The 26,173-nt window shown below is 37.0% G+C and overlaps 1 protein-coding gene across 1 annotated transcript in view; it reads right to left on the reverse strand.

The window, feature by feature from the left end:
* Positions 1–1,502: 1,502 nt before the first annotated feature.
* The window catches only part of TERB1 (telomere repeat binding bouquet formation protein 1), a 29,271-nt gene continuing 4,600 nt past the window's right edge, over positions 1,503–26,173 (reverse strand). The window contains exons 6-15 of the mRNA XM_043599417.1: positions 26,048–26,170; positions 18,216–18,368; positions 16,131–16,262; positions 15,411–15,536; positions 14,150–14,307; positions 10,153–10,502; positions 8,919–8,983; positions 8,519–8,614; positions 2,127–2,276; positions 1,503–1,590 (exon numbers count right to left, since the gene is read on the reverse strand). Coding sequence (XP_043455352.1) covers positions 1,520–1,590; positions 2,127–2,276; positions 8,519–8,614; positions 8,919–8,983; positions 10,153–10,502; positions 14,150–14,307; positions 15,411–15,536; positions 16,131–16,262; positions 18,216–18,368; positions 26,048–26,170 — 1,424 coding nt within the window. The 3' untranslated portion in view covers positions 1,503–1,519. The remainder of the gene's footprint in view (positions 1,591–2,126; positions 2,277–8,518; positions 8,615–8,918; positions 8,984–10,152; positions 10,503–14,149; positions 14,308–15,410; positions 15,537–16,130; positions 16,263–18,215; positions 18,369–26,047; positions 26,171–26,173) is intronic.

The raw sequence follows: 26,173 nt of genomic DNA on the forward strand, positions 1-26,173 counted from the left end.
ACCCAGGCACCCCTGAACGCAGAACTTTTAACATAGAAAAAGACCCAGATATAAAAAATAAATTTCAGGGGTGCCTGGCTGGTTCAGTCAGTAAGAGTGTGTAACTCTTGATCTCAGGGTTGTGAGTTCAAGCCCCATGTTGGGTAGAGAGATTATAAATAAACTTAAAAAAAACCACAATATTAAAAATAAATTTGAAATTTCTTTTAAGGCTTTAGCAGTGAAAATGGCCAAATAAAAGTATATGGTAAAATGTTTCCATATGAATGTCTAAATATCTTTGCAATAAATAACAGAATAATTCAATAAATGTTACTAAATTCCAGATTACTTTGACAAGTAAAGTACTTAACTGCTTATTCTTACTCTGCAGGTATTAATTTCATATGAAGAGAAGAAAATGGTAATGTTCACTAAGTCTCTGTAATAAATTTGGAATGGTGATAAACCTGAAATTTTAATCCTGTAGTTAAATAAAAATTCCCATAAATTAACTCATCATTTAAGAAGCATTTTGGTTTTTTTAAGTTTAGTTTTTATTTTTACTATTATTTTTTAATATCCATTTATTTTTGAGACAGAAAGAGAGAGAGATAGAGCACAAGTGGAAGAGGAGCAGACAGAGAGGGAGACACAGGATCCAGAATCTGAAGCAGGCTCCAGGCTCTGAGCTGTCAGCACAGAGCCCGATGCAGGACTCGAGCCCACAAACCGTGAGATCATGACCTGAGCCGAAGTCAGATGCTTAACTGACTCAGGCACCCTTGTTTATTTTGAGAGAGAGAGAACGTGAGTGGAAGCGGGGCAGAGAGAGTGGGAGAGACAGAATCCCAAGCAGGCTCCACACTCTCAGCGCAGAACCAGGTATGAGGCTCGATCCCATGAACCATGAGATCATGACCTGAGCTGAAATCAAGAGTGAGATGCTCAACCGGCTGAGCCACCCATGTACCCCAAGAAGTATTTTGATTTTTAAGCAGGGCTTTAAAGGTTTATACTATTTGTCTCTTAAATTTTGATTGTTTGAAGTGCTGTAGTTATGAACCAAAATCTTTTGCAAAATCTCTCTGAAGCACTTATACATAGGAGAATAATTTTGTTCTTAAAATAGAAATGTGATCAGGAGGATAGGACAGGGACTTCTGGAGAAAGACAGGCTTGCATTTGAATGTAAGCTCTGCCATTTGCCAACTCATTATGCCTTAAAGTGGAAATAAAATACTACACACCTTATAATGTTATTATAAGAATCAAAGGAAATATCCATAAAATACCTAACACCTAGTAAGTGCTTAATAAATGTTACTGTCCTCCTGCTTCTTCCCCAGCGGGCAAGCAATGAGTGAGAAAGCAACATGAGGAAGGGAAGTGGGAAGTCCCTTTTCTTAGGAACTATGACCCTCATCAGACCCAACGGTTATCATTTAAGAACCATCAATGGGACTGAGAAACTATCATTTAGCTGTCCTCTTTTTCTCAGAACTATATGAAATTTAGGTTTATTTAATAATTAAATATATTAACTTATTCCTCCAGAGGTAGTAGATTCACTACTGAGTTGTCGTCTCCTACGTGGGGTCAGCAGAATTTCTGAAAAATACAGAAAACATTTAGTGTACTTAGAGTATCAATCTGCACATCAATTCCATTAGTATGATAGTTCCTTTTCCCCCCTTCTTTTTTTTTTTTAATTTTTCTTTAACATTTATTTATTTTTGAGACAGAGAGAGACAGAGCATGAACGGGGGAGGGGCAGAGAGAGAGGGAGACACAGAATCGGAAGCAGGCTCCAGGCTCTGAGCCATCAGCCCAGAGCCCGACGCGGGGCTCGAACTCACGGACCGTGAGATTGTGACCTGGCTGAAGTTGGACGCTTAACCGACTGCGCCACCCAGGCGCCCCCCTTTTCCCCCTTCTAATGGGAATCCTTAGATGGATTAGGAAGAATTTTTAAATGACCAGAGACTAAATATTTTCCCTGGGTACATCTTAAAACACTGGTTGCTCTAAGATATTTTCTTTTCAACATGATTTTACCCGCTAACTTTTTAATATACTTCATGTTCTAGATTACAGTTCAAAAGGTAGAGTCATAATAACAGTTTCAAAGCTGCTGAATTAATTACTTTTGTTATAGATAAGTGATTTCCTTAGTTCACTTTTATATCTGTCTTCAGCTTCCACAATGACTTTGTGACGATCACATTGGTATGGGCAAGAGTGCAAGAGCTTGCTAAAATTTCGGCTATTCAGGGATTTTCCTACTGCTATGCAACCTAAAAGAAAACAAATTAAAGTGATGCGTAGGTATTACAAAATATATAGTAACAAATCTATGAAAGCAAATATCTTTATGATGATAACTGAAGTAAAATCAGGAACTTAATTATAAATATGTCAAGAAGGTCAGTCATGTGAGAGATTAAAGACAATACAATACAGTGAAAAAAGTGTTGCAATAGAGGTGTGAACAGTTAGGATGATATAGGAAAGGAGCATCTAGTTTGGTCAGGTTCTCAGCAGGAGTCACCATTAGGAAAAATACCCAGAAGAAGTGACTCTTATGCCCAGTCATCTCTTTTTGTCTCAGTGTTTTATTATGAAATTTTCAAACACACAAGAGTAAAGGGAAAAGTATAATGAACTTCCACATATCCATCATTCACCTTCAGTAATTATTAAGTTATGGTCAGTCATATTTTGTCTATAACCCACTTATTCTGCTCTGCCCTCCATGTATACACTAGATTATGGAGCCTGGAATTTGCATGAAACTATAATTTCATCTGTAAATACTTCATATTCATCCCTAACAGAGAAGGACTTTTTTTAAACACACAAAACCATTATCAAACCTTAAAAAATTATGTCTAATATAATCTACTATCCAGTCAGTGCTTAAATTTCCCCATCATTTCAAAACTTTCTTTTTACAATTGGTTTGTTTAAACCAGGATCCAAAGAAGGTCCATCATTACCTTCAGTTGAAATGCCTCAAGTTTATTTTAATCAATCTATTCTCCTCTCTTCCTCCTTGTCATTTACTTGATATAGACACTAGATCATTTATACTATGGAGTTACCCAAAGGTTAGGTTTCATTGAATATATCCTAGGTGCATGCTTTAAAATGTTCCTGTGTGTCCAATAAACTAGTAATTAGATCTGGATGATTGATTAGATTCAGATTCAATTGTTTTTAGTAGAATTCCTCACAGGCAGTATTGAGGACCTCTCACTGTATCATATTAAGAGGCACATAAAGTCTGACTATCTCTCTTTTTTTTTTTTTTTTAATTTTTTTTTTAACGTTTATTTATTTTTGAGACAGAGAGAGACAGAGCATGAACGGGGGAGGGTCAGAGAGAGGGAGACACAGAATCTGAAACAGGCTCCAGGCTCTGAGCTGTCAGCACAGAGCCCGACGCGGGGCTCGAACTCACGGACCGCGAGATCATGACCTGAGCAGAAGTCGGCCGCTTAACCGACTGAGCCACCCAGGCGCCCCTCTCTTTTTTTTTAATGTTAAGATTGATCACTAGGTTTAGGTGATGTTAGCCACATCCATCCATTATAAAGTTCCCCATCTGCCTGTCGCCTAATGGTATTAGTGGCCCACTACTAAAAGACTAGAAGTTAGCCAGGCAGGAAGTTGGCTAGGATGAGGACATTTCAAGTACCATAAACATGTGTAAAAGAACAAAAAAGTTGAAAAAGCATAGCGTGTTCAGAGAATTATAGGTACTTTGGTGTGGCTGGAGTATAAAGTATGAGAAAAATGTAGGAGGAAAGGGGGCCAGATGACAATGGTCTTGAAAGCTATGCTATTTCTATCTGCAAGTCAATGGGGAAGGAACTAGAGGGTATTTATTAAGCAGGGAAATGACATGATTTCATTTGTGTCATAGAAAGTTTAGCTGAAGGTAAGAGGTTCAGTTGAGGGGTTACTTCAACAGTCCAGAATACAAATGAGGAATTCTGAAACAAGACATTTACAGGGAGAATGTAGAGATTTCTGAGGTAAAAACTGGTGAATAATGAGCTACTGGGGTAAGGGAAAAGTTTAGGATAATTCTTAAGTAATTTGATAGTTGATTGAATGACAAAGTTTGGAATAAGCATAGCAACTTTCTGGCAGACTTAAAAAGAACAAATATGCAATAAAATTTAACAAGTGGAAGCAGAATAAAAGTCCACAAAAATTTAAAAGTCAGGCAGAGAGGCTGAGTCAGTGAGTTACAGAGAAGCATTGAGGGGCCTTTAGCTTGGTAACATGATAAAAAGCACATATTAGAAAGAGAAGTTAACAGCAATATGCTCATTACAGTTGGGGGTTGGTGAGACTTAAAACTGAAAAACAAAAAAGTGTAATTGAAAGTTGCTAGAAAGTTGCTGGTGTAATTGAAGCATGAAGCAAAAAGGGCCTATGTGGGAAAGAAGAAAAAATGAAATTTGACAGACTAGAAATAGGGGATATAAAGAGAAAAAATGGTTATAAATGATTTAAAGTTTGAAATCTGGGAGGCCAAAAGAATAGTGACCACACTAATAGAAATGGAGTGGCTGGAGGGAAGGCAATTTAAAAGGGAGAAAGATGCTGTGTTTTAAATACATTAACCTTGAAGTAAAAACAAGATATTGAAATATGTCTTAGGTGTAGCTAGAAAAGGAGGATGAGGTTATATATAATCCAAGGTAGAAGCCAAGTGTAGAGATAAAGATTTGAAAATTATCAGTATGATAGGTGATGCCACAAAAGCAGATGTTGAAACAGCATTGAGTAAGCGCGATAGATTATGTCTTGGGGAAATATGCAGAAATTTGGCAGGAAGAGAAAGATAAAGTAATAAAGGTGATAAAATGAAGTGTTTTTCAGACTTCTTGAGATGAGGACTAGTTCTATTAATCTGATCCCCATGCCTGCCAAAGAATAAACACTCCCTAAGTGTCTGTGAAGTGAGTGAATCATCATTAAAGAAGGGAACTAGGAAAGAACCATCTCAAACAAACTAAGATATGAAAGGAGTTAACAGTAATAAAGTATCTCCTCTGCCCTGTGGAATACTTCCCACCAGAGGTTCCCAAACTTTCTCACGTCATGGCATCCTTGAGATCTTGGTGATTTTTTATGGCACTCCTAGGCCAAAAGAAATACCAATCTTCTGTTAAGTCCAAACAACTTAATAAGCATTTATGTTCTAATAACTTAGTAGCTATTTGAAAAAATAATACACTTAAATTGAAAAATATTTAGATTTCATTCTTATTAACCACAATTACTCCTTTGTTTTTAAAAGATTTTATTTTTTTTTTTTTAATTTTTTTTTTTTTCAACGTTTATTTATTTTTGGGACAGAGAGAGACAGAGCACGAGCGGGGGAGGGGCAGAGAGAGAGGGAGACACAGTATCGGAAACAGGCTCCAGGCTCTGAGCCATCCGCCCAGAGCCTGACGCGGGGCTCGAACTCGCGGACCGCGAGATCGTGACCTGGCTGAAGTCGGACGCTTAACCGACTGCGCCACCCAGGCGCCCCAAAAGATTTTATTTTTAAGTAATCTCTATAAGCATCATGGGGTTCAAACTCACAACCCTGAGATCGAGAGTCACACTGCTCTACTGACTGAGCCAGCTAAGCACCCCTAATCACAGTTACTCCTAATGCGATATATGCACTTACTAGGTACAGAACAAATTCTCCTATCTTGGAATCTGACTGACACTGCCACCCTCATTTCCCGTTCCACATTATTTTCATGTAGTGCTTGCTTTTTATCACAACCACTGGAAACTCAGGTCCACAATGACATGAAATCATCAAAAGGAATGCAGTGTAAGCTGATGGTGAAACTGTAACGACTCTGAGCTAGTAGTTCCTGTGGTATCCAAAAGATGTTGATTACTATGTATTTCACTTATAAAATTTATTTTTTTCATGTTTATTTTTTTTTGAGAGACAGACACAGAGACAGAGAGAGAGAGAGACAGAGAGAGAGAGAGAGAGAGAAAGTGCTTGTGTATGCAAGTGGAGGAGGGGCAGAGAGAGAGGGAGAGAGAATCCCGAGCAGGCTCCTCGCTGTCAGCACAGAGCCTGACACAGGGCTCGATCCCACAAACTGTGAGCTCATGACCTGAGCTGAAATCAAGAGTCAGATGCTTAACAGACTCAACCACCCAGGCGCCACTCATTTATAAAATTTAAAGTATTTTGTCATGCCCTTTCAAGTTCACCACAGACCTCCTGGGAGTCTGGGTGGATAGTTTGGGAACTGTGTCTTTAAACTATTGAGAGGAGAGGATTCCACGAAATGGTTATCAACAGTGTAGAGATACTAAAGAGGAGAAGAATTTTTTGAAAAGTCATTGGTTTGGCAGAAAAAAAGAGGCTTCAGATAATCTTTAACATTAAAGTTTAGTAGAATGCCAATAAAAGAAGCCAGATTGCAAGGAACTAAGAAGGAAATTAATACATTGAAAGAGAAAGGAGAAAGCAAGTATCTGGTAATGATGAAAGAAAGTGCAGATGAATATTTGAAGGGACAGCAAGTCACATAAAGTATTTAAATTTTTCCTTTTTAAGTTTTAATTTAATTTAATTTTATTTTATTTTAAGTAATCTCTACACCCAACGTGGGGCTCAAATCCATGATCCCAAGATCAAGAGTCACATGCTCCTCCAACTGAGCCAGTCAGGCACCTCTAGATTTTTCTCTTTAAGACAAGAAGAAATGAACATAGTTTAAGTGGGGACAAAAGAAGTTAATGGATAGAAAGGTAATGAAGAGAAAGATTTCACAAGTATTAAAATGGGGAAGAAAAAAGAGATGGCATTCAGATTATAGTTAGGTATAGCTAGTTTTAGAGTAATAGAGACAAACTCTACAGCCAAGACTAAAGAATAGTGACATTTTGAGCCTAACATGAGCCTCAATTTTGTCCACGTAACAGAGTGTGACACTAAAACAAAGAGGAAATACCAGGGTATGGAGGAGGAAAAGGGATGGATTAAGCGTCCCTTGGATGGATGGAACATTTACAGGGCCCCTGCAGAACAAATAACTAATGGGGCAACTACGTGGATAGAACTAGAGGGTGTTATGCTAAGTGAAATTAGTCGGAGAAAGACAAATATCATATGACTGCACTCATATGAGGACTTTAAGACACAAAACAGGTGAACATAAGGGAGGGGAAGCAAAAATAACATATAAACTGGGAGGGGTGGGTGTCTGGGTGGCTCAGTCGGTTGAGTGTCCTACTTCAGCCCAGGTCATGATCTCACGCTCTTGAGTTCGAGGCCCGCGTCTGGCTCTATGCTGACAGCTCAGAGCCTGGAGCCTGCTTTGGATTCTCTGTCTCCCTCTCTCTCTGCCCCTCACCTGTTTGCACTCTGTCTCTCTCTCTCAAAAATAAATAAACATGAAAAAAAAAAATAAAATAAAATAAAAACAGGAGGGGGACAAAAACATAAGAGATTTTTAAATATGGAGAATAAACAGAGGGTTGCTGAAGGGGTTGCGGGAGGGGGGATGGGCTAAATGGGTAAGGGGCAGTAAGGAATCTACTCCTGAAATCATTGTTGCACCATATGCTAACTAACTTGGATGTAAATTAAAAATAAATAAATTATTAATAAAAAATAACTAATGGGGCATATAATACCAGAAACATTTATATACTAACTACAGACGTAAAAATAGATATTGTTTAACACTTAATGCCTAATGTGTACAGCATTATCCAGAATATACACCCACTGATGCTCTCTGAAAATATACAAAACGTTTACCTTACTCAGAAAAGTTAAACTCATAGATGGTATTAATTGTGACAAAAACAGAATAATAAAGTAATTAAAAAAATGTTAGCTATGGTGATTCAGATAATGAATACTGGAAGCACCGGCTAATGCAGATAAGAGGTATTAATTTGAATGTTTTATGATATTCCAGATTGTTACTTCTCTAATGGAAATGAAATGTTTTTTTTTAATGTTTATTTATTAAAAAAAATTTTTTTTTAACGTTTATTTATTTTTGAGACAGAGAGAGACAGAGCATGAATGGGGGGGGGGGTCAGAGAGAGAGGGAGACACAGAATCTGAAACAGGCTCCAGGCTCTGAGCAGTCAGCACAGAGCCCGACGCGGGGCTCGAACTCACGGACCGTGAGATCATGACCTGAGCCGAAGTTGGCTGCTCAACCGACTGAGCCACCCAGGCGCCCCAATGTTTATTTATTTTTAAGAGAGAAAGTGAGAGTGTGTGTGTGTGCAGGCAACAGAAAGGAGACAGGATCTGAAGCAGGCTCCACACTGACAGCAGAGAGCCTGATGTGGGGCTTAAACTCATGAACCACGAGAACATGACGTGAGCTGAAGTCAGATGCTTAACCGACTGAGCCACCCAGGTGATCCTAAAGGCAATGAAGTTTAAATCACACAGGCAGAATTATTGTAAAGTCTAGTTAACTAATATCATATAAAGTTTTAATTACAAAATAACTGTATAAAAAATATTTACCTGAGCATCTATACTTTAACATTTTAGAATGACTGTCAGTTGCTAGAAAAGTGATGACTTCTTTATTTATTATATCTGAACATAATGTAAATGGATCTGGAAAAAAATTGCAATATTTAAGATTCTTTTGATTAATGAAAAGGACCCGATATTTACATGATATATTAATTCTCAAGATTTTCATAAACTTTAGTACAGTACTACATACTCAGTCATCTTGTTGGATAAACAGAAAGGTTCTGGATGTCAATAACAGGTGATTAAAGTATTTACACCAGAAAGGAGTCAAAAGTGTGGCTTATATGTTAGAGGGCAAATATACCAATTACATTTTTAGCTGTATTAGTCACCTAAATATGTTTTCTTAAAAAAATCAAAGAAGAAATATTTTTAATCATACCTGTTACTGGTAACTCCTGCTTTCTATTTTTGACAACAGGAATTGGAGGTTTAAAAACATGGTCACTAAAAGAAAACAGACACCAGAAATTAAAAGTAAACATACTGCTCAGTGTGTGCACAAATGTTTCTGTAAGCAGTGGTGTGATTCTGGGTGTTTGGCAGGCAGGAGATGGAACCAGGATCTACCAAAGTCTATCAAATTCTGCCAAAGTAGCGTTTGTAATGGTTATAGCTTCCTTTCTAAAAGTGGAGCTAAATAAGTTTCCAAAAGGCAGTAATACTGATGCCAACAGAAACACAGGGAAAAAGTTATAAAAGAGAAAAACATAGGGTGCCTGTCTGGCTCAGTTGGAAGAAGAACATGCGACTCTTGATCTTGGGGTCACGGGTTCGAGCCCCATGTTGGGTGGAGAGATTACTTAAATAAACAAGCAAACAAACGTAAAAAAAAAAAAAAAAGGAGAGAACAAAAGCAATGGGACAGAAAGCAAGAGAGCTGACCCAAGGGCATATTTCAATGCTTTCCAATTCCACATCCCTGAGAAATCAGGTTAAAATTAACATCAAGAATGGTTTTATAAAGGAAAAAAAGGAGTGGTGATGATGTAATCCATCTCCCTAATATTCCGTTTACATTGCAACCTTCCCAGAATATAGCAGCAATACTCTTCAGTTTCCCTACTAGCTCAGTGTCCATCAGAGGAGAGAACACAAGTAAATTTTTAAGAAAAGCTACATCTCAGGTCCAGCCCCACAGGCTATCTGAGGGAGCAAGGTCATGAACTGGAGGTGAGGTGAAAGGAACAAATGAAAAGGTAATCCTGAGCCATATTTTCATCACACACTACTCCTTTTTATCAAATTAAATTTACAAACTGGTTTTTGCTACATTGCCGATGGATTATTAATGCATGTGTTGTTACTTCAGGTATAGGGTTTCAGGTCAAGTTCTCTGAGTATCCTTTCTAAAATGCAAATCTGATGTCACACAATTTAAAATTGTCAATGGCTCCCTACGCCCTATGAGTGAAAACCAAAAATCCTGACTGTGATATGCAAGGCCCTAGATGAACTGGCCCATACCTCCCCATCCAAACTCCATTCCCAACATTTCCATTTAGGCTCCTCCCAAGACCATTTTTTATCATTTCTATATCCCAGGGCTTAATAACATAGTACTACAAAAAAAAATACTTGAATAAATAAAGTTAGAAACAATTATTAAACTATACCTTGATTGAGAAACAGAATTCTTGTTTTCAAAATTTGTTCTTTCATGTAAGTTTTGACTATAGCTTGAATCGGCTTTATATAAAGTTTTATTTTGTCCACTCTCCCTATAACAAGCATCAACTGGATTTGTACTCTTTAACAGGGTCTTCATTTGGTGATCATTTGTACACGCTGTAGTTAGAATTCCATGGGATTTACAACTCAGAAGCTTTCTAGACTGGCTTTCATCCTTATCTTCTGCTTCAGGGCCTCTGCCAATACTATCTCCATGGAGGTGTTTCAATGTATTTTGAATACTTATGTTCATAGATGAAACATTATCCTTGTATTTTTCTCTTTGTATTTTTTCCTATAATGTAAAAATGACAAGTAAATAATTTCAAGATAATCCATTTGTTTTATAATCCAATTTATACTTTCTTTAAATAATATAGGAAAAGTTCATCATTGTCAACAGAATATACATAATAAAAGGGACAGTTTACATTAACAGGAAAGGGGAATTTATTTAGTAAATGAACTGGGGACAACTGGGTAGCCATCTGGGGAAAAATAAATTGGATCCGTATCTCACAATTTACACAAAAACAAAGTCAAAATGAGGGGAGCCTGGTGGCTCAGTAGGGTAAGCATTCAACTCTTGATTTTGGCTCAGGTTATGATCTCACAGTTCGTGAGTTTGAGCCCCATATCAGACTCTGTGCTGACAGTGTGAAGCCTGCTTGGGATTCTCTCTCTCCCTCTCTCTCTGTCCTTACCCCATTCATGCTCTCTCTCTCAAAATAAATAAACTTAAAAAAAGTCAAAATGAGCTAAATATTGATATATAAAAAACTGAACTTGTGTGTATATATATGTATATACACACACATATATGTGTGTGTGTGTGCATGTGTGTTTTTTTTTTAATGTTTATTTTTGAACTAGAGACGGCGTGAGTGGGGAAGAGACAGAGAGAGACAGAAGATCCGAAGTGGGCTCTGCACTGAGAGTAGAGAGCCCAATGTGGGAATCAAATTCATGAACCACAAGGTCATGACCTGAGCTGAAGTCAGACACTTAACTGACTCAGCCATCCAGGTGCCCCAGAAATTGTATATATTTTAAAAGAAGACATAATATTTTAACATTCCTGAGGGGAAGAAGGCCTTTCTAAATATCACACAGAATCAATAAATCATGAAGAAAAGAAACTAATGTAGTTGACCCCACGAAAAATTTTTTTCAAAGCTCTACTATAGACCAAGAATAATATGGGTGGCTGGGGCGGTTGTGGGGAGGGCGGACTCAGAAGAAAAAAAGGTCAGAAGCAAACCAAATGATTATCAAAACATCTAGAAAGAATATGTATAAGTCATGTCTTGGGGTATGATTTTTCTATCAACATTTATGAAAAGCTACTATAATGAAATACGAAGAAGATCAACAATAGTATAGAAAAATAGGAAAAGGAGATGAACAGTTAATGGGAAAGGAAACATAAATAGCTCCTAAACTTACGAAAAAATGCCCCATCCCACATGCAATAAGAGAAATGCACAATAAAGCTACACTGAGACAGCATTCATCTAGGACACTGGCAAAAATTGAAAGGGTATACACTCTCATAACTTACAGGTGAGAGCATAAATTGCACAACTTCTATGGAGAAACAATTTGACAGGATTGTTCATAATAAAACTTGCACATCTTTACAAAAAAATCCTATAGATAGGGGAACCTTGGTGGTTCAGTTTGTTAAGCGTCTGACTCTTAATTTTGGATCAGGTCATGAGCTCACAGTTCATGGAATCAAGCTCTGTGTCAGGCTCTTGCTGACAGCAAGGAGCCTGCTTGGGATTCTCTCTCTCCCTCCCTCTCTCTGCCCCTCCCCTGCTCACACATATACACACACATGGCTGGGAATGGAGAATGCAAGGAAATACCTAAAGGGTACAGAGTTCCTTTCTGAGATGATAAAAATATTGTAAATGACTATAGTTGCACATACTGTAAATATACTAAACACTACTGAATTGTACACTTTAAATGGGCAAATGGTATGGTGTGTGAATAACATCTCAATAAAGCTTTTTTAAAAAAGATGAAATACTAATATAAACATGCATAAACCTTGAAAACATTATTCTAAATGAAAGAAGCCAGTCACAAAAGACCATGTGCTCTATGATTCAATTTATATAAAAAGTACAGAATAGGCAAATATATAGACACAGAAAATAGTTTAGTGGTTGCCTAGGCTGGGAAGGTGGGAAGAATGGATGGGGAAATAGGGAGGGTGACTGCTAAAAGGTATGGGGTTTTTTGGGGGGCGTGATAAAAATGTTCTAAGATTGGTTGTGGTAATGGTTGCACAATTCTGTGGGTATACTAAAAGCCAATGAAATGTACACTTTAAACAAGTCAACTGTATGGAATGTGATTTACATCTTAGTAAGGTGGTTACAAATATATATATTTACCACCTGGGTGGCTCAGTCGCTTAAGCGTCTCTTAATTTCAGCTCAGGTCATAATTTCATGGTTCATGAGTTCGAGCTCTACATTGGGCTCTGCAGTGACAGCATGGAGCCTGCTTGGAATTCTGTCTCCTTCTCTCTCTGCCCCTACACTGCTCGCTCTCTCTCAAAAGAAATAAAAATAAACAAAAAAAATTTTAGTGTTTTATTTATTTTTGAGAGAGAGACACACACATAGCATGAGCAGAAGAGGGGCAGAGAGAGAGGGAGACACACAATCCAAAGTGGGCTCCATCCAGGCTCTGAGCTGTCAGCACAGAGCCTGATGCAGGGCTCAAACTCACGAACCACAAGATCATGACCTTAGCCAAAGTTGGACACTCAATCAAATGAGCCACCCAGGCTCTCCAATAAAAATAAACTTAACAACAACAAAATATATTATATATATTTTTATTATATATATATTTATATATGTTTATATTTTACATATATATATAAAAAATATATGGTAGCAAGACATTTACTCTAGAGTTGTTTACCCTTGTGAGAGATTGAATATAATCTAAATGTCTCTCAATTAAGTACTAGTTAAATAAATTTATAATAATCTTTAATATTGAATACTACTCAGTCATTTAAAAGAATGAAATTACTATACTATTATACTAAGTTGAGCACTATGCTTTTATTTTTAAAAATACATGCACAAAGGAGCACCTGGGTGGTTCAGTTGGTTGAGCATCCAACTTCAGCTCAGGTCATGATCTCCTGGCTCGTGAGTTTGAGCCCTCGCATGGAGCTCTCTGCTATCAGCACAGAGTCCACTTCGGATCCTCTGTCCCCCATTTTCTCTGTACCCCTCCTGCTTGTTCTCTCTCTCTCTCTCAAAAATAAATAAACATTTAAAAAAATTTTGAGAGACACAGCATGAGTGAGCGAGGGGTAGAGAGAGAGAGGGAGAGAGAATCTCACGAGGTGCAGAGAGAGAGGGAGAGAGACTGCAGAGCCCAAAGCAGGGCTTGAGCTCACACATGCGGGACTAGAACTCAAAAACCAAAAGATCATGACCTGAGACAAAGACGGGTGCTCACCCGACTGAACCACCCAGGCACCCCATCAAAAATAAACATTTTTTAAAAGTACACACACACAAAGACACAAATTGTACATACATAAAAAATATAGAAACATGTATATGTGTGTATATATACATACGTACATATACATATATAAGAGGGAGAGATTACTTCTCCATCCTTTCTCTTTCTTGAACCCTTATTATACAGATGTTAGATCTCTATCTTCCGTGTCTCTTATTTTTTCAGTCATCATTTCCATTTCTTAAAAATCTTTTCTTTCTGTGCTCAAAGATGGTTACTCAAGTATCACTACTTAATTTTGAATTTAAAACCAATAAAACTTAAAAAGTAACTTAGCAGGAAAAATATTTTACCCTCTAACCTCTACTGAAAAAACAAAACAAAACAAAAAACCTTGAAAAAAGTTCTATATTCTTTGAAACAAAAAAACCCCACCTCATTTCCTTCTCTTTCAAGCTGTTCTATTCTGTGTAGAATTTCCTTTGCTTTCTTCCAGTACTCTTCAAGATTCTTCTCTTTCATATTTATGTCTTCTAATTGTTTTTCATTCTCATCAAAAGAATATTCTCCTAGACTTAGACATAATTTTTCAGCTTCATAATATGGGAAAAAATAGTTAATTTATCCATTACTGGAAATGTTTTTTTTACCCTTTAAACGTAATTTTAACACTAAATACAGACAACCTCATGCCCCACACCCCCTTCTCTAAATTTGGCCCATCTAGACTAAATTAACTGTCTAAATGGTATAGAAAATAAACACAAAGCAAGTGCTAGGCAGAAGCCCAAGCCCCGGTCATAAATTAGACTTTAATCTGCAGAGTTATAGGAGAAAGAATATCATGAAAATATGTTATGCCAGATACACGAACACCCTCAGGTATATGGATACTGGTTTTAAAGTAGTTTTTTTTCAACAGCTTTCATAGAGTGGTTCCTTCCTATAATCTTTTAAGTTTTCTTTTTGCATTTTGCAGCAGCAATTTTTCTTCCATGAAGACTAATTCAATGGCCATTAACCCTTCAATGCATGCTCCCTCCTAACACAGGGTCTTTGTGCCTCACTGTTGCTCATACCTGAGACATTTGCCATAACAAATTCCCTTCTTTGCACCTAGTTAATGCTATATATTCAGATCTCAGCTCAAGAATCACTTCTTCCAAAGCCTTTTCTGCTCCAAGTCTAAAACACAGTCTTTTGTTCTATGCTCTCTAAGCTCTATTGCTCCATCCATTCCTAGCCCTTAGGTTAATATATAACAATTCATTCATTTTTGAGATTATTAATGACTACCTGTTTATCTAGTTAAACTAAGCTCTATGAGTGCAGACTGTTGTTTCTTAATCATTGTATCCCTAAAACCTAGCAGAGTTCCTGGCAAATAAAAGGCACTCAGTTTTTAAAATAAATGAAATGTACTTTATAATTTAACCATAAGTCACCTGTAGACCTCAAGTTTAAGTCCTACAACTAAATTTGTCCACAATGCATAAAATAAGTAAATTCTCTATATTGTTGCTCTCTTCCAGATAGATTTTTAATATGATGAAACACTCTAGTCATGTCCAAATCATATACTCTGCTTTTCAAATGTAAGAAGAGCCTGGGGACCTGAAGGGGTTTGGCTCATTCAGCAGATACAAATTCCCTTTCATAAACTCTGGTATTTTTTTAAAAGTAACAATATACTTACTAATTTTTTTGCAATTGTGAAGCACAAAAGTGGCAGCTTTGTTTAGTTCCTCACTCTGTGATTCAGTTAAGGCTTGTATCATGAGTGGAAGCCCATTGTTTTTAAAAAGATCATACTGATTTTCCTCTGGAAAATATATCAAAAATGAGAGTAGAAGATAGTAAATCCTAAGCAAGAGACAGCAAAGCAAGGAGAATGGAAAAGTGGAGCAGGGAGCAAAGAGGAGAGAAGAGATTGCAAGGAGAGAGAGTGAGGAATGTAGAGAGGGTTGGAAAAGAGGAAAATGGACAGAGAGAGAGCAGAAGATTGGAAAGAGGGAGGAAAATGGAAGAGGAGGAGAAAAAAGAGAGTGATAAGTAAAGAAAGAAAGATAGGACTTTCAAAGGTTTTCAGTAAGGGAGAACAGGATTGGATCTGTGCAGCAGTGTCAGAGTGGATTGAAAAATGGAGATACGAGAGAGGGAACACAAGGAGAAATCTATTCCAATAACATTGGTGAAAGATGTTGAGGGGCTAAGGGCCTAAATTGGAACTGGGCAGAAAGGGATAAGGAAGAGTATGGATGAAGAAGGATGAAGAGCAAAATGACTAGCTTGGGGCCTGAATGACTTGGAGAAAGGCAGTACTTTTAAGCCTTTCACATGAAAATGAGGGAAAAAAACAAAAGTGGATTTCCACTCCACTGTTCTAATAAGCACACTGAATAAATTTAATACTTACCACAATCCTCTGTGCAATGACCAAGAGTAAGTATGATGCTAAATTTTTCTCCTGAATCCAGACTTTCATGAAGCAGTAATGTCAGAAGTTTTGAAACAATGTGATACTTGGATAGTATTACTCCAAAAGTAGCTATTAGTATAAAATAGAGGGAAAAAAGTATAAACTTCAAACTCATAACTATATATATATATATATGTATAGTATAGTATATATATATATATATATATATATATATATACACACTATATGTCAGATCTTATCCTGGGAGAATGATCTCATAACTATATAATATCTAATATTCATAGCTCATATAATATCTAATATGTATGTGTATGTGTATATAAATAAATACATTGTAATAATATGGTGATTTACATAGTCCTCATTAATCCCACTTCCCAAGATAGGGACAGTTTACTAAAGCCTATTTTATGAAGAATGGTTTCTTCTCAATTATCCTGCATAATGCTGTGAGTATGAAGTAATAATACTACCTCCCTAAAAGCTGAATATGCTTACTCTCACCTTATACACCTGTTCTTATCTAGATGGACTATAGACCTTCCTATGTAACTAACTCCTGCCCGTAACTGAAATACATTATTAACTGCCATGGTTCTAATGTTAATGACACAGTGAAGCATCCCTGAAGCTGTCACAGTGAGATATAACAAAATTCAAGAAGCTGCCATTTTGTTATACTTCTCCTAACACCATTTTTAACAGAGTTCACCCAGTGTCTAACAATATTGATATCAATAGTAAGGTTGTAAATTCTTCAAGGTACTAGGTCTTAATCATTTTTGTGTCTCTAGAGCTCACTAAGAGCCCAGCACATAGCAGGCCCTTAAAAGCTGATCTTTGGGAATGCAAGCTGGTGCAGCCACTCTGGAAAACAGTATGGAGTTTCCTCAAAAAAACTAAAAATAGAACTACCCTATGACCCAGCAATTGCACTACTAGGCATATATCCAAGGGATACAGGTGTGCTGTTTCAAAGGGACACATGCACCCCCATGTTTATAGCAGCACTATCAACAATAGCCAAAGTATGGGAAGAGCCCAATGTCCATCGATGGATGAATGGATAAAGAAGATGTGGTATATATGTACAATGGAGTATTACTTGGCAATCAAAAAGAATGAAATGTTGCCATTTGCAACTACGTGGATGGAACTGGAGGGCATCATGCTAAGTGAAATTAGTCAGAGAAAGACAAAAATCATATGATTTCACTCACATGAGGACTTTAAGAGACAAAACAGATGAACATAAGGGAAGGGAAACAAAAATAATATCAAAACAGGGAGGGGGACAAAACAGAAGAGACTCATAAATATGGAGAACAAAACTGAGGGTTACTGGAGGGGTTGTGGGAGGGGGGATGGGCTAAATGGGTAAGGGGCATTAAGGAATCTACTCCTGAAATCATTGTGGCACTATATGCTAACTAATTTGGATGTATATTTAAAAAAATAAAAAATAAAACAAGTCAAAATAAAAAAAATAACTGATTTTTTAAAAATCACCTACTTATTTTTCAGTTTTTTGTGAATGTTAAAAGCATTGGTTATTATGGAGATTTACAGACTATCATTCCTCAGTGTCTGTACATGTGAGAAGCAGCCATGGGTTCAAGTCTGAGTCTGCCACACACTAGTTATGGTTGGGTAAGTCAGACCTCATACTTATTAGAAAGAGGCATAACTTAATTCTTTATATAATTTTTTAAAATCTATAAATTGGGTTTTCCATTCCTTATGTTTCCCAAATGTCCATTTCTAACTTAAAGTTTTTAACTTAATATTGCTCTTTTGTTGAAACAAAGGTTTAGAAATAACAGAATCTTATCTTGATTCTATCATTAGACAAAGTCGGAAGTCCTAGTTTTGAACCCTTAGGGAAGTCATAACCTTCATGGGAAAACAAGGAGTTGGACTAGATAAGTTTTAAGATTCCTCCCACATGTGAGAAACTGGAAGTCCAAACCATGTTTGTGTTCCATCTACCATTTCAACACTTACCATGTTGAATTCAAACAAAACGCAATTATATAAAAATTACTAAGCATGTTTACTCACGATTGTCAGCAATACACGCATCCACTGTCTTTGTCACCACCACTGCAAGCTTAGCACTGGAAACAGTCTTGTGTGAATCAGATTCCAGTTGCACAAGAACTTGAGACAATACATCCAGTCCACCCACAGATATAAAGTATTTCTGAACAAATGCTTAAGGAATAAAGTAGCAAGACTATTAATATCACAAACAAGTGTATGGTTCCATTCAATTATTTTGCACTAAATATGACATTAACTTGACTTTTTCAAGTACTAAAAATCCCAAAATTAAAGAATGAAAAAGTCTAATCTTTACCTTTAATCATAAAATAGGTCATTTACTTAAGAAATGCACTTTCAGGGGCGCCTGGGTGGCGCAGTCGGTTAAGCGTCCGACTTCGGCCAGGTCACGATCTCGCGGTCTGTGAGTTCGAGCCCCGCGTCAGGCTCTGGGCTGATGGCTCAGAGCCTGGAGCCTGTTTCCGACTCTGTGTCTCCCTCTCTCTCTGCCCCTCCCCCGTTCATGCTCTGTCTCTCTCTGTCCCAAAAATGAATAAACGTTGAAAAAAAAAATTAAAAAAAAAAAAAGAAATGCACTTTCACATGGAACAACTACACACACAGTACAGTGTTTCTCATGTGTTAGATATCTTTCTTATTTAGCAAGAACTGGTATATCTTGCAAGAATGGCATTAGTAAACTCAAGTCCTTCAATAGAGCTATGAAGAATAGATTAATTTGTTTAGTGTGATATTGCAATTAGCAAGCTGCCTATTTTCTGAATTCCAACTTAACTCATTCCTTAGATTGCTTGAATCTACAAAGGGCAAAGTAATTTAACTATTCCAAAAGAACACATATTTTATCCATCTTATTTAAGCCTAATTGTTTTAGTTCTTAGAACACAAAATTATAACATATTATTGAGAGTCATAACAACTATTCCAAGCAAAGACTCAGTGAAAAATACATTTTTTAAAAGTCGAAGTGTCTTGTTCCCCCTTTGAAAATGATTCTGATGGGAAAGTATCCCATGGGTCTGTGTATTCAACGGTCTCTACAGCCCCTATCCCAGCAGTGGGCTTATAACAAATGGATACATGGATTAATGATTATAATTCTGCCACGAACCTTCTTCCCAATATACCCTAGTACTACAAATTGAGCCAAGATGATTTAAACAAAAAAATTACTTTTTGTATTGTTCAACAAAACACAAAGATCTTAATCTAAAAAAACATCATGGTCAGAATTTTCTACATTTGGGAAAGGAACTGTTAGGAAATGTTATCAAAGGATAACCAAACATTTTCGATATTATGGAGACTCCAAAACAGGTTTCTTTACTGCAAAATATTTTCATTAAAAAAAATTCTTGAAAAAAGAAGTATTTTTATTTTTATATGTATTTGTTTTATGGGGGGAGAAGGAGAGAGAATGCATGCATGAACAGGGAAGAGGTGGGGGGGAGGGGGGGGAAGAATCCCAAAGAGGATCTGCACCTGCAGCACAGACCTGACATGGGGCTCGAACCCACAAACCGTGAGATCATGACCTGAGCTGAAACCAAGAGTCAGACCCTTAACCAAATGAGTCACCCAAGTATCCCTAGGAAGTATTTTTAAATGCTTAAATGAAAATGGCACTGTATTACCATGATTTCTAGTTATGGCCCATGTAATAAAAATTTATAAACACAAGAACATCCTAGTCTACACTTGTATGCTGAATATTTCAAATTTCATCTTATATTTCATACCAGTTTGCTGACAGTAATGAGGTTCTAAAATTATTATTCATCCAAGTTGACTCTTAGATAAAAAGGAAATGTCAAAGCATCATGGAGAGAATCCAATTTTTGGAATTATAGAGCTAAGTTCCTTTGCATGTGAAACATGACTATTTGCTTTAAATGTGTGAATACAGAAATATACCAACAACATGTGAGAAAGTTCTAGTTGCTCCACAACCTCATCAACATTTAATATTACTAGCCTTTCCCCTTTCAGCCATTGCAGTGAGTGTGTAGTGGTATCCTTTGGGTTTTAATTTGGATTTCTCTAATAACAATAATTCTGAATATCTTTTCAAACATTTTTTCAATGCTTATGTATAATTTAATATTCATATCTCCTTTGGTGACATATCTGACCAAATCTTGCCTCTTTTTTTTAATCATTAGGTTGTTTTTTTGTCCTACTGATTTGTAAGAATTCTCTATTATATCTTAGGTGTAAGTTCTTTACCAGGCGTACATTTCACAGATATTTTCTCCCAGTCTATGGCTTTCCTTTTCAGCTTTTAATTTCAGTGAAGTCCAATTTATCATTTTCTCTTTAGTGGCTCATACTTTCTGTGTTCTAAGAAAGCTTTGTCTTCTCCCAAGTTATGAAGATTTGCTCCTATGTTTTCATCGAGAAGTTTTGAAGTTTTAGTTCTTACATTTAGGTCTATGGATCATTTCAGGTTCATTTTTGTATACAGTGTAAAATTAGGGTTGAGATTCATATTTTGTGTATGGATATCCACTTTTTCCAGCACCATTTGTTGAAAAGATTATCTTTTCCCACATGGAATTATTATGGCACCTTTGTAGAAAATCAACGACTATCTATGTATGGGTCTATGTATGGGCTATTTTGCTGCATTGACCTAATATGTCTACACTTACATCAACGCCACACTTTCTTGAATATTGTATAATAAGTATTGAAATCAAGTTATATAAATCCCATAATTTTGACCTGTTTCAAAAAGTTTCGACTATCCTGGCCCTTTTGCATTTCCATGTAAATTTTAGAATCAGCTTGTCTGCCAATTTCTACAGCAATGCCTGCTGGTATTTTGATGGGGAATGTCTTGAATCAAGAAATGAAACTCAGAAGTGACATTCTAATAACACTGAGCATTACAATCCATGAGTGTAGGGTATCTCCCATTAACCTAGGTTTTCTTTATCTCAGCAAAGTTTCATATTTTTAAGCATATAGACATTGCACAGATTTCATTAAATTTATCCCTAGTTTTTTTTTTTTTTTTTTTTTTTTTTTTTTTTTTTTTTTTTTTTAAGTAGGCTTCACACCCAGCATGGAGTCCAACTTCAGGCTCGAACTCACAATGCTGAGATCAAGCCCTGAGCTAAGATCAAGACTCAGACGCTCAACTGACTGAGCCACCTTGCTACTATTTAGAAATACAGTTTATTTCTGTATGTGACCTTGGATCCTACAACCATGCTAAAATCATTTATTCATTCCTACAACTTTATTTTCGATTCTTCAGACAATCGTGTCAGCTATGAATAAACACTGTATTTTCTTCTTCCTTTTCAATCTCTATGCGTTTTTACTTTCCTGCCTTATTTCACTGGCTGAAATACCCAGGAAAATCTTAAAGTAATGAGAGTGGCTATCATTTTTTTTCCAATCTTGGCAGAGTGGGGAAGGAGGAGGGGATTAAGTTTTTCACCATTAAATACGCTAGCTGTAGTGTTTTGTAGAGGCCCTTTATCACATTGAGAAGTTCTGTCTATTCCTAGTTTACCAAAAGTTTTTGTCATAAATACATACTGAACTATGTAAAAGCTTTTCTTATATCTTTTTAGATCATCATATAGTTTTTCTTTTCTGTCATAGCCTGTGAAAATGGTGAATTTTCCAATGTTGAACCAATCTTACATTCCTAGGATAAATGCCACTTGGTCATAATATATTACCTTTTCTATATATTACTAGATTTAATATTTTTTATGTTAAAAGAATGTTTATTTATTTATTGAGAAAGACAGAGTGGTGGCGGGGCAGAGAGAGAGGGAGAGAGAGAAATCCCAAGCAGATTCTGCACTGCCAGTAAAGAGCATGATGCAGGACTTGACCTCACAAACCGTGAGATCACGATCTGAGCCAAAATCAAGAGGATGCTTAACCAACTGAGCTAACCAGGCACCCCAATGTTTTTTTAATTTTAATTTTTTTTATTTAAAAAATTATTTATTTATTAAATTTACATCCAAGTTAGTTAGCAGATAGTGCAACAGTGATTTCAGGAGTAGATTCCTTAATGCCCCTTACCCATTTGGCCCATCTCCCCTTCCCACAACCCCTCCGGTAACCCTGTTTGTTCTCTATATTTAAGAGTCACTTAGGCTTCATCCCCCCTCCCTGTTTTTATATTATTTTTGCTTCCCTTCCCCTATGTTCATCGGTTTTGTACCTTAAATTCCTCATATGAGTGAAGTCATATGATATTTGTCTTTCTTCGCTTAGCATAATACCCTCTAGTTCCATCCACGTAGGTGCAAATGGCAAGATTTCATTCATTTTGATTGCTGAGTAATACTCCATTGTATATATATACCACATCTTTTTTATCCATGTGTCCATCAATGGACATTTGAGCTCTTTCCATACTTTGGCTATTGTTGATAATGCTGCTATCAACATTGGGGTGCATGTGCCCCTTCGAAAGAGCATACCTGTGTCCCTTGGATAAATACCTAGTAGTGCAATTGCTGCATCATAGGGTAGTTCTATTCTTAATTTTTTGAGAGACCTCCATACCATTTTCCAGAATGGCTGCACCAGTTTGCATTCCCAACAGCTGTGCAAAAGAGATCCTCTCTCTCTGCATCCTTGCCAATATCTGTGGTTGCCTGAGTTGTTAATGTTAGCCATTCTGACAGGTGTGAGGTGGTATCTCATTGTGGTTTTGATTTGTATCTCCCTGATGATGAATGATGTTGAGCATTTTTTCATGTGTCAGTTGGCCATCTGGATGTCTTCTTTGGAGAAGTGTCTATTCATGTCTTTTGTCCATTTCTTCACTGGATTATTTGTTTTTTGGGTGTTGAGTTTGGTAAGTTCTTTATAGATTTTGGACACTAACCCTTTATCTGATATGTCATTTGCAAATATCTTCTCCCATTCTGTTGGTTACCTTTTAGTTTTGCTGATTGTTCCCTTCACTGTGCAGAAGCTTGTTATTTTGATGAGGTCCCAATAGTTCATTTTTGCTTTTGTTTCCCTTACCTCTGGAAACATGTTGAGTAAGAAGTTGCTGCGGCCAAGATCAAAGAGGCTTTTGCCTGCTTTCTCCTCAAGGATTTTGATGGCTTCCTGTCTTTCATTTAGATCTTCCATCCATTTTGAGTTTATTTTTGTGTGTGGTATAACAAAGTGGTCCAGGTTCATTTTTCTGCATGTTGCTGTCCAGTTTTCGCAGCACCACTTGCTGAAGAGACTGTTTTTATTCCATTGGATATTCTTTCCTGCTTTGTCAAAGATCAGTTGGCCATATGTTTGTAGGTCCATTTCTGGGTACTCTATTCTGTTCCATTGATCTGAGTGTCTGTTTTTATGCCAGTACCATACTGTCTTGATGATTACAGCTTTGTAATATAGCTTGAAGTCCGTAAAAAAAAATTTTTTTTAAATAAGCTTTGTGCCCATCATGGGGTTTGAACTCATGACCCCAAGATCAAGAGTCACATGCTCTACCAACAGAGCCAGCCAGGCACCACTGATTTGTTAATATTTTCTTAAGGATGTTTGCATCTATGTTCATATATAGTCTTCTTGTAATGTCTTTTTCTTTTTTAAAAAAAAGTTTGTTTATTGGGGTGCCTGGATGGCTCAGTTGGTTAAGCGTATGACTTCAGCTCAGGTCATGATCTCACAGTTCATGGGTTTGAGCCCCGTGTCAGGCTCTGTGCTGACAGCTCAGGGCCTGGAGCCTGCTTCAGATTTCGTGCCTCCCTCCTCTCTCTGCCCCTCCCCCACTTGCTTTCTCTTAGTCTCTCAAAAATAAACATGTAAAAAAAATGTTTTTTAATATTTATTTATTTTGAGAGAGATAAAGTGCACAAATGGGAAAGGGCAGAGAGAGGGGGAGAGAGAATCCCAAGCAGTCTCCTCACTGTCAGCACAGAGCCTGACAAGGAGCTTGATCCCATGAACTATGAGATCATGACCTGAGCCAAAAACAAAAGTCGGACGCTTTACTGAATGAGCCACCCAGGCACCCCTCTTGTAATGTCTTTTTCAAGCTCTAGTGTGGGAATAATTCTGGCCTTTTAAAATGTGTTGGGAGGTATATCTTGTACTTCCATTTCCGGCAATTAATGTAGATTTTTTTTTTCTCTAAATGTTTGGTATAATTCGCCAGTGAAGCCATCAGGGCCTGGAAATTCCTGTTTTAGGTTTTAAACTACATATTCAACTTCTTTAATACATACAATAATATTCAAATTATCTATTCTTTTTCATTTTAGAGAGAGAGTGCATGCACATGAGCAGGGAAGAGGGGCAGAGAGAGAATCTTAAGCAGGCTCCCAGGCTCAGCAGAGAGCCCAACACAGGGCTCAAACTCCAGACCCTGAGATCATGACCTGAGCCAAAATTAAGAGACAGACACTCAACTGACTGAGCCGCCCAGGTCCCCCTGGAAGGTATCTATTTCTTCTGAGTTGGTGTTTTTCAAAGAATTTGTCTAGTTCCTGTTGGTTGTCAAATTTAGTAGCAGAAAGTTGTTTCTATTATTCCTTTATTATCCTAATACCTGTTAAGATCTAGAGTGATGTCACTTCTTATTCATGATATTAGTAATTTGGGCCTTCTTTTTTTATTTTGTAGTTAGTCTGGCTAAAGGATCCGTTTATTGATCTTTTTAAAGAATCAGCTTTTGGGGCGCCTGGGTGGCGCAGTCGGTTAAGCGTCCGACTTCAGCCAGGTCACGATCTCGCGGTCCGGGAGTTCGAGCCCCGCGTCGGGCTCTGGGCTGATGGCTCAGAGCCTGGAGCCTGTTTCCGATTCTGTGTCTCCTTCTCTCTCTGCCCCTCCCCCGTTCATGCTCTGTCTCTCTCTGTCCCAAAAATAAATAAACGTTGAAAAAAAAATTTAAAAAAAAAAAAAAAAAAAAAAGAATCAGCTTTTGGCTTCACTGATTTTCCCCTGCTGTGTTATTTTTCTATTTCATTGGTTTCTGATATTCTCTTTATTATTTCCTTCTTTGAGTTAAACTTGGTTTATTTTCTAGTTTCTTAGGTGGAAACAAATATAAATTGATTTGAGACCTTTCTTCTTTCCTTATGCAAACTATAGTGCGAAAAATTTCCTTCCAAACGCTGCTTTTGCAGCAACCCAGTTTTTTTTTTTAAGTTTATTTATTTATTTTTGAGAGAGAGAGAGAGAGAAGGTGCACGAGCATGAGTGGGGGAGAGGCAGAGACAGAGGGAGAGAATCCCAAGGAGGATCCATACTAGTGGGGATCAAATTCATGAACCATAAGATCATGACCTAAGCTGAAATCAAGAGTTGGCACTTAACCGACTCAGCCACCCAGGTGCCCCACAGCAACCCAGTTTTTTCATGTTGTGTTTTCATTATCATTCAGTTAAAAACATTTCTAATTTCTTTATCATTTATTTTTTTCTACTCATGGTTTTGTGGTTATTCTTGTTTTTGGTCTTTGTTTTAGCATGGACTTGTTTAATTTTCAGATATTTGGGACTTTTCTAGATGTTTGATTTTTATTCATTTATAATTTAATTCTATTTAGTCAGAGAACACCCTCTGTCGGGTTTTAGTTTTGCTGTCTAGTTGTTCTGTTTTATGAGGCTATCTGGGGAGATTCAAAACTATGCTGCTACCTCCAGTTTCCCAATCATCTTCCTAACAATGTCTCCTTTCAAGATTTTCCCATCTGCAGTAGTCTAAATGCATTCAAAATGACCCAACTTACTATAATAAAATTATTCCATTAATTCAATTAATTCAATAATTAACTCAATAGGTTTCTGTTATGTTTTGAAATATGTTTCTTCAAGTGTAACTAGACATTAATGAATACTTACTGTTATTTGCAAGAGTAAGCCCAATAAATGAGCAAACAGGGCGAATTACCTCAGGTGTGATGCAATTTATTAGCCAGTCATTAGCATGTGGAAAAAGTGAACAGCAAAGCATCTGATTTTCATCTG

The sequence above is a fragment of the Prionailurus bengalensis genome, chromosome E2 (genome assembly GCF_016509475.1).
Source record: "Prionailurus bengalensis isolate Pbe53 chromosome E2, Fcat_Pben_1.1_paternal_pri, whole genome shotgun sequence".
NCBI lineage: Eukaryota > Metazoa > Chordata > Mammalia > Carnivora > Felidae > Prionailurus > Prionailurus bengalensis.